The 16,016-nt window shown below is 38.5% G+C and overlaps 1 protein-coding gene and 1 pseudogene across 1 annotated transcript in view; one reads left to right on the top strand and one right to left on the bottom strand.

The window, feature by feature from the left end:
- Positions 1–12,886, top strand: part of rorc (RAR-related orphan receptor C) — a 33,939-nt gene extending 21,053 nt beyond the window's left edge. The window contains exons 3-12 of the mRNA XM_016480376.1: positions 4,779–4,864; positions 4,976–5,117; positions 5,207–5,512; positions 5,623–5,742; positions 7,119–7,240; positions 8,667–8,799; positions 9,016–9,123; positions 10,300–10,410; positions 10,501–10,610; positions 10,695–12,886. Coding sequence (XP_016335862.1) covers positions 4,779–4,864; positions 4,976–5,117; positions 5,207–5,512; positions 5,623–5,742; positions 7,119–7,240; positions 8,667–8,799; positions 9,016–9,123; positions 10,300–10,410; positions 10,501–10,610; positions 10,695–10,859 — 1,403 coding nt within the window. The 3' untranslated portion in view covers positions 10,860–12,886. The remainder of the gene's footprint in view (positions 1–4,778; positions 4,865–4,975; positions 5,118–5,206; positions 5,513–5,622; positions 5,743–7,118; positions 7,241–8,666; positions 8,800–9,015; positions 9,124–10,299; positions 10,411–10,500; positions 10,611–10,694) is intronic.
- A 952-nt stretch (positions 12,887–13,838) lies between these two features.
- The window catches only part of LOC107684176 (uncharacterized), a 2,602-nt pseudogene continuing 424 nt past the window's right edge, over positions 13,839–16,016 (bottom strand).

Here is a 16,016-nt window from a genome sequence, read left to right on the forward strand (position 1 = left end):
AGTGTATTACTGGCAGTCGCTTCCTTTGTGAGCGAGACAGAGAGAGGGAAAGAAAGAGCAAGATAATGCATGAAAGAGGGAAAGTCAGAGTGAAAGAGAAGCCAGTAAACCACTTAAAAAGACTGAGGTTGACACCTTCACGTCCACCTCCTCACACTCAATATTCCCCCTGTCTCAGTCAGTCACAGTGAATCTCCCTGTTTTCTTGTGACGTGTTATTAGATTTTGTTGTTTTTGTGAGAAAAAATGCTCTTCTTTGATTCACCCACTGTAAGGGCTTTGATAGACCAGGTGGGAAAACTTGTCAAAAGAAGTTTTAATTTCTGACATGAAAAGGTCAGGCTGACATGACACATACAGACTCCACTTTACCTCAGATCACCTTTTTTCTGATTTTTTAGATGATAATTTCAGCATAATGACATGGCCCAGATGAGAACCCAATATTGTTATAGGCTGTTTACACATACCTAACCAGTAAACATCTTCTTTAACATCAAGATAAGGCCACCTTTAACCCTGAGTTAAGCAGCATTTCACATGGGGGATTTTGAAGGGCATCAGCTGTGGTATAGTTGTGAATTCGCAAGATACTTTCAAATATATGAAACAAAATAAAGTTGTTATTAAAGTTAATACTAATCAATTATTTAATTATTAATAAATGAATTATTTAATTTATCTGTTAGTTTGCTTGATCATTCATTTATTAATTCACACAAAAACCACTTTAAGTGTGTGTGTGTATATATATATATATATATATATATATTTACTGTGTTTTTGTACTTTACAGACTAAAATATGTACCTAAATAATTAGACAATTTTATAATTAAACACAATTTAATTTAATAATGAAAATAAGAAATATTTAAATTGAGTTGTTTTAGCTGATTTTAAAGCTTGTTTTGTCTTATTTTAAGTCATCTCGAGACCCCCTTGGAAGTTCCTTAGTTTGGTATTTATACACTATTCCTGGCCTTGGGTCTCATTTTGGTCAACTTCAATTGTGGTTTCAGTAAACTATCCATTCACACTGTTGTTTTTGGACTTGACTTTAGGTTGCCCCTCAGGTCAGATTTATTGGAGGAGTTCACACTCTAATAAAAATAAAGGTTCTTTTTTGGCATTTATGGTTCCATGAAAAACCTTTAACATCCATGGAACCTTTCCATTCCACAAAAGGTTTGTTATAGTAAAAAAAAGGTTCTTCAGATTATTGAAATGTTCTTCACACTAAGAAAAAGTGGTTCATAACATGGCTCTTCTAGTCCAAAAATGGACTTATAGACAAATATTTTGCAGAAGCAGCATAACCCTGATGTTGTTGTGCTGCATTGGAACGATGCAGTATATAAGCAAACCACACAATGCTCAAAACACATTGAATTCACATAAGATACAATTGTTGCTGTTTTAAGAAACTGCTGACACAAAGATTGTGCATGTGAACAGCAGAGCACCACTGAACAGCCACACAAACAGCAAATCTGACCTGAATTGTTATGATCCTTTCATATATTCAATATATTAATGAAATAACGTTTTGATGCTTCTAGACAATTAAATATCTTTTCTACAAATGTAAGTTGAGATGTTGTGCAAAAGCTCTCACTATTGCACAAAACCCACTCACAGCATTACATTAAGCTAGGATTAAATATGACCCTTGGTTAACAATTTCAAGTGTAATCCCATTAGTTCAGCTCTCAATTAAAACCTTTTTACATCATTTTATGATTGCATTTATTATTTTGTAATAAGCCTCAGTGGAATGTATCTTTAAACTTATGAACTTTAACCTTGTATCATTCTCTCATTCGCTTCCTTCTCTACGTTTCCTCCCACCTGTATGTGTGCATAGTGTGTGTGTGTGCGCCTAGTGTGTATGTGTGTGTGCATAGTGTGTGTGTGTGTGTGCTGGTATATATGGTTTATGAGGACACAAATGTGTATAATGACATGGGTACTACAACGTAAACATGGTTTATGAGGACACTTCCAGTATCCCCGTAAAACAAAAGGCTTAAAAAACATACAAAACGGTGTTTTATGAAATTCAAAAATTGCCAGTAGTTTTCTGTAAGGGGTAGGTTTAGGTTTAGGGTGATAGAAAATACAGTTCGTACAGTATAAAAACCATTACACCTATGACGAGTCCCTGTAAACCACAAATGCAAGTATGTGTGTGTGTGTGTGCGTGTGTGCATACTTGAGGGAGGAGACTCATGTTCCTTGGTACTGGACGATGTGACCACATCACTTAGCCACACACACATTGCCGGATTCCAAGAAATTAGTAGGTTAGACTTACTGTCATTTTCACTGAAAACACACACACTAATGTACAGAACACATACATTTTGAGTTTCAGCTTAGGAACCTGCAAACATGCCAGAAATGCAACAAAACCTCTCACTATCTTAAGCCACAAGACTCTGGACCAGAACATACAAGTGAACATGAAACAAAAATCCTATCCCTCACCCTATCTTTTTTCAAAATGCATATTATTGATCTTATTATATGAACAATTCATCAATGCACAATGTTTAATCAGAATATATTAACTGGATCGTCCAGTGAAACAACAGAATTCTGTCTAGTGACATACGCTGGAGTTCTCCAATATTCTTTTCATTCACATTTTTTAAACACCGTCCCTTTCTTACAAATAATCAGAAGCTTGCATTCAGATCCGCCTCCATCCACTCAACAATGTAGATGGAAGGCCCTGTTCTACAGTGTTTTCTTTTGATAATCTTTTTCACTCGAATGTACACCATAATACAGAAGAAAAAATCTGCCACTGTTTCTGTTACATTGCAGTTTTAAACACTAATGTATTTTAAGACCTGTCCCTTTGCATATGGTTTGTGATATTATTGTTAAATACACTGTAATCTCACTTTTAATGCTGTGCATGCGTGTGTTAGCTACATTTTCAGACTAAATGTCCCCAGTATAAAACCTGAAATCAGCTACATTTCAGGGACCTGACAAAACCCAACAGTCGTTGCGAAGAAAAAAACATAATAAACTTACTAGATGTTTTGGGGAAAAGAAAATATCATTAACCTAGTATACAAATAGACACCAAGTTCCTAACATGACAAAAATATGCATATATCCTATAAAAATAAAATAAATAAAATACTAAAATATATTTGAAAATACATTTATTTCATGCTAACTATACTACAAATACATTTACATATTATGTACGTAATAAAAATACCCTGCAGTTGTACTTTTAGTATGCTAAACTGGTATACTTAAAGTCTGCTAAATTGCTAATTGGAATAACTAATTTTGTGCTTAATGCACTTTAATTGTGCTGAAGTCCAACTAAAGATGAACTGTATATTTATATATTGTGCCAAAGTGGAACTATTGCAAGTATACTTCAGACATACTTTAAATATCTTGCATTTAAAGATGGATATTATTCAAAGATCATACAATCCTCATCAATAGTGACATTGAAACACATTTTAGGCTTAATATTAAGAAATGTGCATTGTGCACAAGTAGTACTCCAAATAAAGTTTAATTATAATTTTAATGTCAGTAATTCTCAAGCAGTATATATGTTACTAGATTTAAACTATACTTAGTATGAAATAAATGTATTTTAAATATATTCACGTTCATATGTGTCTGTGTGCACAGCACAACAGTAGAGCTACACTTCATTCATACCTCTCTCTTTCCTTCTCTCCTTCTGTTCATTAGATTAGGATTTCTTAATGTGGCTTTCAGGGATTATCTTTAGTCTGTTACAAAACCAGTGTGTGTTTGTGTTTCAGCAGCTTTGTGTATTTATACTTCTGTGTATTTGCACTTGTACACTTGTTTACTGTGAGTGTGTATTTAACAGCAAATACAATTAAGGACATACTACAAAAAGAACCAGCCATCCAGTGTTTAATTTCTTCATATTAATTAGTCTACTCATCCATCACAAGATACTGTACCTATTTTAACATCTTAAAGCATTAACACACATCTTAAACCACTTAAAAGTTTGGTATGTCTGTGCTTTGTTTGAATGTCATTATTGATAAATGGTTCAGTTAATTTTGGGTTAAGTAAAAATTATATAATCATTATACTTTTTAAAATATGTTTATATATGTACTATCATTCAAACATTAGAGTTTGATACAATTTTTAATATTTTGCAAGTCACCTATGTTCACCAAGGCTACATTTATTTGATCTAAAATACAATGAAAACAGCTTGTATTGTGAGATATGATTATAGTTTCAACTGTTTCGTTTTAATATATTTTCAAAGCAGCTATTACTCCAGTCTTCAGTGTCACGTGATCCTTCAGAAATCATCTAATATGCTGATCTGGTGCTCAAGAAACATTTCTTGTTATTATCAATGTATTTTTTCAGTATTCTTGAATAGATAAATAGAAAGTTCAACATAACAGCATTTATTTGAAATGGAAATATTTTGCAACATTATAAATATCTTTAAACTGTCACTTTAGATCAATTAAATGCATCCTGAAAGTACATGAAAGTATTCATCAATAAAAATAATTTAAAAAAATAAATATAAAATTACATTTTCAGTAAAAAAAAAACAAAACTAACAATTATTTTATCTGGACTGCGCTGCCCTCTGCTGGCTAGAATTATAATCTGATTAATAGCGTTGGGAATTATTTAATTCAACTGTGACCGCTCAACACATTTATGTTAAAACACATGATCAAGGCTTTAATGTTTGTGTTGTTATTGTTCTGTTTGTGTCTATAGCTCAGATTGAGGTGATCCCATGTAAGATCTGTGGAGATAAGTCATCAGGGGTTCATTATGGAGTTATCACTTGTGAGGGCTGCAAGGTAAGAAAAAAAATGACTTCACTAATGTCAAATATTCATAATTTTGCTTCTTTAGTACACTCCCCCTAATTGTTCTACACCCCACCGACCCACCGCTTTCTGCCTCTACAGGGCTTCTTCCGCAGAAGTCAGTCCTCCAGCGTGCAGTACTCCTGCTCCAGACAGAGCAACTGCCCTATTGACCGTGCCAGCCGTAACCGCTGCCAGAGCTGCCGTCTCAAAAAATGTGTCGCTCAGGGAATGAGCCGCGATGGTAAGAAAGGACGGATAGAAGAATGCTTGAATGGATTATATAGAATGATTAATTCCATCTTTTTTGTGATGTTTTCTCGTCTCCCTCAGCGGTGAAGTTTGGCCGGATGTCTAAGCGCCAGAGAGACTCTCTGTTTGCAGAAGTTGAGAGACACCGGCAGCAGCAGCGACTTCAGGCCAACTCAGTCCAAGAGCCCCAGCCTCTTCCAGCCTACCGATCCAGCAAAGAGCCCAGAGAACAGTCATCACATCTCATCCCAGCTCTACCTCCAGCTTACCCTTACTCTGTAGAGCCTGAACTGCAAGGCTGCCCTCCAGAGGTGCATCCATACCTGGATTGTCGCATAGGCGAGGCCCAGGCTCAGAGTCTGGCCTACAGGGGCTCCCACAGGAGAGGTGAGTGCAACAGCTTGTCAGCTGGGAGATGTGAGAAATTCTCCACTGTAGGAAGTACTTTTCATCTCAAATGATATTGTGGTGTATAGTTTTCTCTTTCTCTCTTTCAGGATTTGACTCCACAACGTCTACACCAGAGGCTATTCTGAACATGAGTGGCAGTGCAGTGGGCATTCGTCCTTTTGACCCTGAGAGTTCGTTCTTTTCTTACCCGACATCTCTGCACATAGGTGAGAACCACAAGATTCATGAGAGCTACATGGTGTTATAAAGTGGTTTAGAGGGATAGTTCACCCAAAAATTTAAATTCTGTCATTAATTACTCACCCTCATGTCGTTCCAAAACTGTAAGACCTTCGTTCATCTTCGGAACACAAATTAATATATTTTTGATGGAATCTGAAAGCTCTCTGACCCTCCCATAGACAGATCCTTACACGATCAAGGCTCAGAAACGTAGCAAGGAGATCGGTAAAATAATCCATGTGACATCAGTGGTTCAACCGTAATTTTGCGAAGCTGCGAGAATACTTTTTGTGCGCAAAGAAAACAAAAATAATGACTTTATTAAACAACTCGTCTTCTCCACGTCACCCTGGCGCCATTTTGGAGAGTATCACATAAGTAAACAACGTATGCTGTTCTGTGTCAGCAGCACCATACGCGGATATGCTGTTTACGTTGTTTACGCTTTGATCTGAACGAAAACAATGTATCCGCGTACATATGTTGCATACGTTGTTTATGTATGTGATACTCTCCAAAATGGCGTCAGGGTGACGCGGAGGAGACGAATTGTTGATTAAAGTCGTTATTTTTGTTTTCTTTGCGCACAAACGTATTCTCATAGCTTAATAACATTACAGTTGAACCACTGATGTCTCATGGACTATTTTAACAATGTCCTTACTACCTTACTGGGCCTTGAACTTGTCAGTTGCGTTGCTGTCTATGCAGGGTCAGAAAGCTCTCAGATTTCATCAAAAACATCTTCATTTGTGTTTAAAAGATGAACAAAGGTCTTACGGGTTTGGGACGACATGAGGGTGAGTAATTAATGACAGAATTTTCATTAAAATAAAATTTCATTAAACATCGCTACTATACTTTTCTCTTTAACTTGCCAACATTTTTAGATTTTTGTCTGCGTTGCTCACATAAACCAAATCATATGGCTTCAGAAGTTTTGAAATATAGTTCATGAATCATTTAGACCACTTTTTATGATCATTTTTTGTTATTTTTGGAGATCCAAAAGAGACAGTCCCAGTCTTTATTAACTTTGTTTATATGGAAAAGAATAACCAGCATATTCCTCGAAAATGTGTTTCTTATAAAGGAAAAAAAAAAGATTTGAATAGCATGAGGGTAAATAAATAAAGTCATTAATTTGTGTTCCGAAGGTGAACGAAGGTCTTACAGTTTTGGAACGATATGAGGGTGAGTAATTAATGACATAATTTTAAATTTTTGGGTGAACTATCCCTTTAACAGAGTTAAAGTGTTCTCACATTTCGATAATGTGATCACACCTTTAGGAGTTATACTAAGTGGTGTTGTACTGTTTAGCTTTTGGATTAACATCTCTCTTTGTGTTTGTTGACAGAGGAGCTCTCTGCGAGTATCGTACGTTCCCACAGAGAGACGACTCAGTATCGACCGGAGGAGCTGCAGGCTCTCAGATGGAAGGTTTTTAGCAGGGAGGAGATCCACGCTTACCAGAGCAAAGTACATGTTCTCTACTCTTATGTAACTAGCACAGCTGTAACTGATGACAATGTGAAACAGTGTGTCATTAGTCAAACATTCCTCTTTGTGATTTAATTAATTACAAATCTCAATGGACCCTTTTCACAAGCATCGTAAATCCTCAAAAGTTTTTCATATTTGTATTTTTTTTTTAAATGTATGTACTTTATAACACTATTCTTTGTATTATATTATCTTTGCATCAAATTACAAAAAAACTAGCTTACGCTAATGCGAGGGTGTTTGTAATGCAGCGCCTATGGGAGGGACGGTAAGTTTGACATCGTTCTCACTGCCGTTGTCAATCTCTCAGTTTTTTTCCTTTTATTGAAAGTCGTGAAAACACTAGCGTGGAGTTTTTCTTTTGCTATTTGAACAAATGGGAATCCCATTCACTGCTCTTCAAGTTAACCCAACTATGATGACTTTCGCTGCTGAGAAACCCGAAAATGTGAAAAAGGTCCACCGTGAGATGTGAAGTTGTAGAAATAATTGCGATTATGAGAAATATATTTCTCAGTTGTGAGAAATAAAGTCGTAATTAAGATAAGTATTTTCACAATTGAGAAAAAGTTTTGCGTTTTTTTTATTGTAAAGGTTCTGATACTTCAAGCTAAATTAAAGAATGAATAAGTGTCATGTCATTTCAACCTAAATCAAACAAAGTGTTTTGATGTTTCGAAACAGCTCACCAGTGCAAACTTTCTGGAAAACTTAAAGCTGACTGTTAAACACCTTTGAACACCCATTGGTCCATAGCAGTTAGCTTTTATTTTTATTTATTTTTTCAAATGTGATGTAATTTCTAACAAAAGCTGGTCAAACAAAGTGTTCAAAGTTCTTGTTGGTTTATCGAAACAACTCGCCAATGCAAAATTTGTGGAAACCTTCAAGCTGACTGTTAAACACATTTGAACTGCCATTGGTCTGTTTCATTGACCATTGACCATTCATTGATTTCATTGGTCTGATTCATGATATTTTTTCAATCTCGTTAAACGAAGTGTTGTGAGTTGACTGTTGACAAGTTGAATGTTAATCAACTTTGAACTGCCATCAGACACGAGTAAAATCATGGAGGGCTGAATTGCAGAGCTGGTGCAAACATATCCACGTCTCTATGATCACTCATATACAGCCTTTAAAGATGACCTGGAATTCCTGGAAATGTCTGCAATTTTGTTGTATAATTAGGAGGACAGTGTGCACACATATTTAAATATTAATACCAGCATGTCAGAATGTTTGCAAATGGCAAACATGAGTGAAGAAAGTATATTGGGGACTTTAGGCTTCATTCAAAAACATTTCAGTCCAAATTTTGACTTGTAGTGTGGATATCTAAATAGTCTCCACTCACTCTCACCCTTCTCACTTTCTCTGTCTCTTCTTCCTCTCTCTGCAGTCGGTGGATGAGATGTGGCAGCACTGTGCGGTGCGGTTGACCGATGCTGTTCAGTACGTGGTGGAGTTTGCTAAACGTATCCCTGGATTCCGCCAGCTTGGTCAGAATGATCAAATTGCTCTCCTCAAGAGTGGTGAGATATAGCTTTCCGTACAACATACTAGTTAATCAGTTACGGCTGGTAAGGTTTACAAGGTTTATAGCTCCATTCTCATCTCTCTGTCCGGTTTCTATCTCTCAAAAACCTGTCACTTTTCTGGCTTTGTCTTCTCCTCTTTCTATAATTCTGTGTATGTTGCTCTCTCCTCTCTGCCGCCTTCTGTGCGTGCCTTTCTCTCTTTCTTATTAGGGTCCATGGAAGTGGTTCTGGTCCGGATGAGTCGGATGTTTAACACAGAAAACAACACAGTATTCTTTGACGGCAAATTTGCAGGAACAGAACTTTTCAAATCCCTTGGTGAGTTAAAAGAATATTTTGATTTACAGCGATCGCCCCATAGACTTCCAGTGTAAGAGCATTTTTGTCAACTTATTTTTAAAAACCTGAATTTAATCATATTTGTCTAATTCCTTGTGAATAATACTAATACGTACTAATAACAAATTATATATTTTAAAAGAATATACCTGTTGCAAACTGGATAAAATGTTTTTGGGAACTTAAATGCATGTTAATTTCAATTAAATTAAGTTGTAGTTACATACATGTAGTTTAAATTTAGGCTACACTTTATTTTAAGGAGAGATTTGAGAGATTATACATCATCTGAAAGCTGAATAAATAGGCTTTCCATTGATGTATGGTTTGTTAGGATAGGACAATATTTGGCCGAGATACAACTATTTGTTTTGTGGTCCAGGGTCATATGTGGTTATAGTTAGGATAAGGGTTTGTCTTAGGGTTACTTGCATGTAATTATGCATAATTTATTGTTATTCTAATAGTAAGTACATGTAATATGTGTAACAAGGACACCTTAAAGTTTTACCTAAGTTTATATCAAATGCAAGTAGCGTAACTTTAGAGTGCTAATTTTTGACCAACTTAAGTAGTACTTAAATACTTCTTCATATGTAATTACATAATTATATCGCCTTTGAAATGTGGTTAAAGTGTACTGCTGAATCTACTGACAAAGATTTATGGTAAACTAAAATATACTTTAATGTCATTTCTATTGAAACTTGTAAGTCATATATTTAAATAATTTGGAATGCTTTTGTATAATGAAAAAGTCGCAATTTAGAATATTTAAAAAGTATTAACTTTAGCTATAAAATGCTTTAGTATATTAGTCACCCGTCAGAATAAGTGTACTTTTTTAAAGCACAACAGAAAATAATAAAACAATTATTTAAGTAAAACTTTTAATTTGACATTATTACAAAGTGCACTTACACTTTTTAAAAGTGTAGTTAAGTGTGTTAAGAAACAGTCATGAAAGTGCACTTAAGTTGCCTTTTATTCCATTAATATTATATGCAAGTACACATTCTATACAATTACACTCCCTTTTCACAATGAATAATTACTCACTGACATTGTGACTTATTCACTTTTAACATTTTACCTTCCAAAAGTTAATGGCGATGTAATTCGAACTGTTTTTGAATGTCTGTGTTTGTTCTCCAGCATGTGGTGATCTGATAGCTGCTGTATTTGACTTTGCTCACAATCTGTGTGCGCTGAGACTGACTGAACAGCAGATGGCAGTGTTCACTGCACTGGTCCTCCTCAATGCAGGCGAGCACAGCAAAACCACATTACTGCAGAAACTCTGACTTTAAAGTAGAATAGGCTTAATCTCTCAAACTTTCTCTCCATTTTGAGTAGACCGACCGTGTCTGGAGGACAGAGAACGAGTGCAGAGAGCCAGGAGAGATGTGGAGCTTGCCCTTAGTCACATTCTGCACAGAGACAATCAGGAGAGTCTACTGCATAAGGTAAAAGAGATGGAGAAAAGGGATTTAAATACAGAAAGTAAAGAAATATATCGGCTTTAATGTTGTGGTTTTGTATGTTCCTAGCTGTATCAAAGAGTCCAGGTGCTGAAGTCTCTGTGTGCACTGCATATTGAGAAACTGCGATGGTTCCGGCAGCTTTACCCTCTCACGGTGCATTCCCTCTTCCCTCCGCTATACAAAGAGCTGTTCGGCTCTGACACAGATATACAGACGCTGACTACTCATTGAACACACACACAGGCACATTTCTTTTGCAAATGTAGACAACACACACACACAGTTACAAATAGTGTATGCAATCTAGATCTAAATATATTATTTATCTGCTGAAGAAATAAAATATATTTTTGTAACTCTCAGAAGAACAGAAAATAATATTAACAGACGTATGCAGTATTTTGTAGGCCAAAAGCAAAATATTACTACAAATGCTATTCAGTTTGAGTATTCTTAAACTTTTTTTTTTGTTTGTCTGAGGATGTATTTTAATGTTTTTGAAGTTGTTGATGATCCTAGCTGGTATAAAGGAGCTTTAGCTCTGATCGTTAGAATGTGATTTATAAAGCTGATCAGTTTTGAGACCAGCAAACAGCAGATTACAAATGATATCTGCAGATCTCAAAGCATCATTGAAGAACTGGTAGTATGATTTTCAAGCTTCATTTACATTAGAGTTCCCCCTTCTCTCCTCCTTCTTGATTTCTCAGGCAGTACAGACAGAGACATGAATGCTTAATGACTTCTGCTACTCATAGCCTATTACATTATTGCATTAATTTAAATATGATCTATTTTGACACCTTACGTATCAGCTTTTTTTGTACTCCCCTGCTGTTAAAGCTTGTCTTGGCACTTATAATGCTTATCTTTCATTCGTGGATCATGTTCTTGAATTCACCATTCCCTTCAAACAGACCATCTTAAGATGTGTCTTTGGATTTTCTCTGTGTATTCAATCATTTGAAGAATTTATGCTCAAAGGTCTAAAAATGTATAGAATACTTCTATGGAATAAAATATAATGCTCTTATTCAATATGCTTGTGTAGACATTTAGATTGACAACAGTTCTACTTTGTCTTAATTGCACAGTTTAATTTGTGGAAATCTATAAACAAATGTCCATATGTTTATTTGCGGGAGTATGTGTGCTTTATAAATCTGTGTTTATCAAAAGTCTCTGTGCATTTTCCGTAAACGTTCTAGTTTTTATTTTTGGTGCGGTTTCTGTTCCATGTTTTATTTTGCGTCAACTTTAACTTATCACTCACACAGAGGATGAAACCCTGTTATTCTTTTGTTTTTGTTCTGTTTTGGAGCATAAATACTTGTTTGCTCTCTGTTGTGTTGCTTCGCAGAAAAGGCCTAAAATAAACTTCTGAAAAGTATAAAGGCTGGGACTGTATCCAGGAAAAATATCAAGTGTTTCCCCGTTCCTTTGAATTGTGAGCAAAGGCTGAAATCTGTTGTTTTCTGAGTTTTTACTGACTCATCTGACTCACACAGATGTCATGCAGCCCTCACTGCTCACTTTCTAATTGTTTTTACATTTATAGATCTCATAACAACATTATTTGTTAGAATTGCACCAAAACAAATGTTTCCACATTTCTCATAAAAAAGAAAAAAAAAGAAAACCAAATTCATTTGGTTTTCATTAGGTTTAAACACATGATCATCTGAATCACAGCAGACTAGAAAGGCTTTGTCATACGCAAGCACGATGGGGTGAATTTATCCTTAAGAGACCCTTAAAACAGATAATAGGGGAAAGACCATCTATATCTTTGCTGCCTCACTGTCCGGTCAGTCTATGACTTCACAGGATGTGTATTTGTGTAAGAACTCTGGTTTCATGACATCAAATGACCTTAACCAGAATGTAGGTGAGCTTTAGTCCTAACCAGGCAAATATTTCATGGCTACAATGCTTATTTATTGGGAGAAATTGAGTCATAATTAATTTAATTCTTTTAATCACTCCATCAGTCACCTTTTGTTTTTTTACAACCAACTGCCCTGTGCACGCACAGGATTGTGGGATATCATAGGCAGTGAAGGATATCAATGCTGCAATCATGAAGGCACCTCAAAAGTTACAGAAACATCGGATTCCTGTCTTGATGCGGATGCAGCTAATATTTAGTTCAACACCAATGGGATTTTCCAATGAACTTTCTGCAGTTTGAATCATGATTAAAACAACATGGTGACAGACAATGCATATGAATGGATCTCTAAACTATGGAAGCCTGTTTCTGCCACTGAATAAAAAAATAAAAAAGGAAATTGCGACTTTTTATTCAGACTTTTTCAAAGAATTATATTACTTTTGTACAATTACAATCATTATCTCAATAATGTCGACTAATCATTTTAGCTGTACTTGAATGTTGTTATGAGACACTCAGTGGTTATCCTGATTTGGTTTCGTTTAGAAATGTTTTCTTTGTGGAGCAAAAAAAATTTTTTTTTTTTTTTAAATCTCCGTCCACATAAAAACGCAAAAGCATGCTATGAAGCAATGTCATAAAACAGTGTTGCCAACTATTTGCAATGGAAAGTAGCTAAACCCTGCTTGAAAAGTAGCTAAATGTCGCTAAATGAGGTCATGCGTCATTAACATATTGATGACGTCATCACGTCTATTTGCATTCTTCAAAGCTGTTAAGCTGTTTTTTCCCCTAATCCGTGCTCACAAACTGTTTTAATTTAAGTATATATATCAATATAAGCGCATGACAAGAATAAACGGTCAAAATAATTTTTCTAATTTAATACAAAGGAGAAGCTGGTAAGTGATTGGTCCATGGCAACACAGCGTGCACATGCGCAGTTCATTCACTGTCAGCTGCTGTGCGGTCAATGGAATCAAAGAATGTTGAGTTATGCATATAACTACTGTTCCCAGAAGGAGGGAAACGAGGTACAACACATGACTATGGGATATCACGCTCTTGCGCCATCTGCTGAAGACACCTATATTCACACCTGAAAGGCAGATGATGCATGACGACGTGGGCGGGGCTACCTGCCCACAGCATATAAATGCAGTCGCATGCGTCATTCCCTTTGTTCAGTTCATTGCGCCATCTGCTGAAGACACCTATATTCACACCTGAAAGGCAGATGATGCATGACGACGTGGGCGGGGCTACCTGCCCACAGCATATAAATGCAGTCGCATGCGTCATTCCCTTTGTTCAGTTCAGCTCTTCACCGTGCCTCCGACTGCGCGGGGCCCGGAGGTAAGCACGGACATAGCTACCGTTGCCGCAGTGACATCTAGTCGGTAAAACCGAACAAACGTGTGCTGAGAGATTCTCCCTCTCAGCGGGTAAGCCCACAGAGACCAAAGCCCCGGCCGAGGATACAGACTCTGCCCCCCTGCCTGTGACAGCAGGTCCTTCCACAGGGGAAGACACCACGGCGTCCCTGACAGCAACCCCATGATGCTCGTGAACCACGTCTTTGCTGGCCAGCAAGGTGCCACCAGAATCAGCGACAGACCCTCCTGATGCACCCGATCTAGAGTGGGCTGTATCAGATCCACGGGCGGAGGTCCTGGCAGGGTCCTGGGCCATACATGCGACAGAGCATCCACACCCAGGGGAGTGCTCCTGTCTGTGATCGAGAAAAATAGCGGGCAGTGTGTGTTTTCCGCAGACGCAAAAAGATCCACTTCGGCCTTGCCGAACCGATCCCAGATCTGTGTTACTATTCGTGGGTGCAAGCGCCACTCCCTGACCTGCGGACTGCCCCTGGACAGCATGTCCACCCCAACATTCAGATGGCCCGGGACGTGCACTGCCCTGAGTGACGCTAAACGTTCGCTGCTCCACATCAGGAGCTTCAGTGTCAGCTGCAACAGGGGAAGAGAGCGAGTACCCCCTTGCCTGTTTATATATGACACCACTGTCGTGTTGTCTGTTCTGACTAACACATGTTTGCCCCGCAAGCGCTGGGCAAAGTGTTCCAGCACCAGACAAACAGCCTGCAACTCCAAAAAATTTATGTGACGCCATCTTAGCGCCGCTGACCACTCCCCTCTTACAGAGCTCCCCTGGCACAGAGGTCCCCATCCATGCAGAGACGCATCCGTTGACACCACTATACGTGACGTAACCCTGCCCAGGGGAATTCCCTCTGACAACAAAGTGGGGTTTCCCCACGGAATCAGAGCCCGAACAAACGATGGCGTAATCGTCACCTGTCTGTTTAAATGCCGTACGGCATTCAACCTCGTGCTCTGCACCCATCTCTGGAATGCATGCATGAAGAGGAGACCCAGCCGGACGACTGCTATCATTGAGGCCATGAGACCCAGCAGTCTCAACACCAAATTTCGTAAAAATGCGCGCCGCTAGGGATAGCCCGAATGGCAGGACTTGAAACTCGTATGCAGTCTCCTCGAAGGAGAATCTCAGAAACTTTCTGTGCCACGGGTGGATTGTGATATGGAAGTATGCATCGGTCAAATCCACCGATGTAAACCAATCCCGAGGACGCAGGGAGCACAGAAGATGATGCACCGTGAGCATCTTGAACTTGAAACATCTGTGGTGCTTGTTCAGCCGCCGCAGACCAGGATAGGCCATAAGCCCCCGCTTTTCTTCGGGAGGAGGAAGTAATGGCTGTAAAACCCATCTTCCATTCTCTCCCATGGCACCACTTGAATTGCCCCTTTGCCGAGGAGAACACAGATTTCTTCTCTCAGCACTTGGGAATCCCTTTCCGAAACCGAGGTTGTAATTACTCCACCGAAACAGGGGGGGCGCGAAAGGAACTGCAGCCGATAGCCCCACTGAATCGAGCGAAGAACCCACGGTGTTGGTGCGCATGCACACCACCCTTGAGGCAGACAGCGAGGATCCCCGTCATCACCCGGGGAACCCCCGCCTCTACCCCTACACAATGCTGGATATGACATATCACTGCATCTTTTCCCTCTGCCGGCACATGGCCCGATTGCGAGGTTAGGGTTTCTAAAACATTTTGCCTCTCTAGACCAATCAACACATGAGTCATTGTATGCTGAACACAAAGTTTTTTTATTGAAAAAGAACTCAAAAGTTAAACCTGCTCTCTTGCAGGGTTTTTTCTTTTGTAACGAGAGGAGAACACAGCCGTCTCTGGGCCAACATTCCTCCCCCTCCTGCAGGCTAGGGACCAGACTGCCCTTTCTTCCCCGCAGTGAAATGTCCACCTTTCATTGGGGGCGGACCCTTCCTTCCTGGCCCCGCCTGCTGCTTAGACTGCGTGCGCACCCGCCCAGTTTCCCAGGCACCAGGCCTTGGTGCTGTCGCTGAAGCCGGCCTTTTGGCCGGTGGCGGCTAGAAAGACGCCCCAAGCCCTGAGTGAGCAGCCGACTGCGCTGGCCTGCTGA

This window comes from Sinocyclocheilus anshuiensis, unplaced genomic scaffold, assembly GCF_001515605.1.
Source record: "Sinocyclocheilus anshuiensis isolate Anshui unplaced genomic scaffold, SAMN03320099.WGS_v1.1 scaffold1893, whole genome shotgun sequence".
Classification (NCBI taxonomy): domain Eukaryota; kingdom Metazoa; phylum Chordata; class Actinopteri; order Cypriniformes; family Cyprinidae; genus Sinocyclocheilus; species Sinocyclocheilus anshuiensis.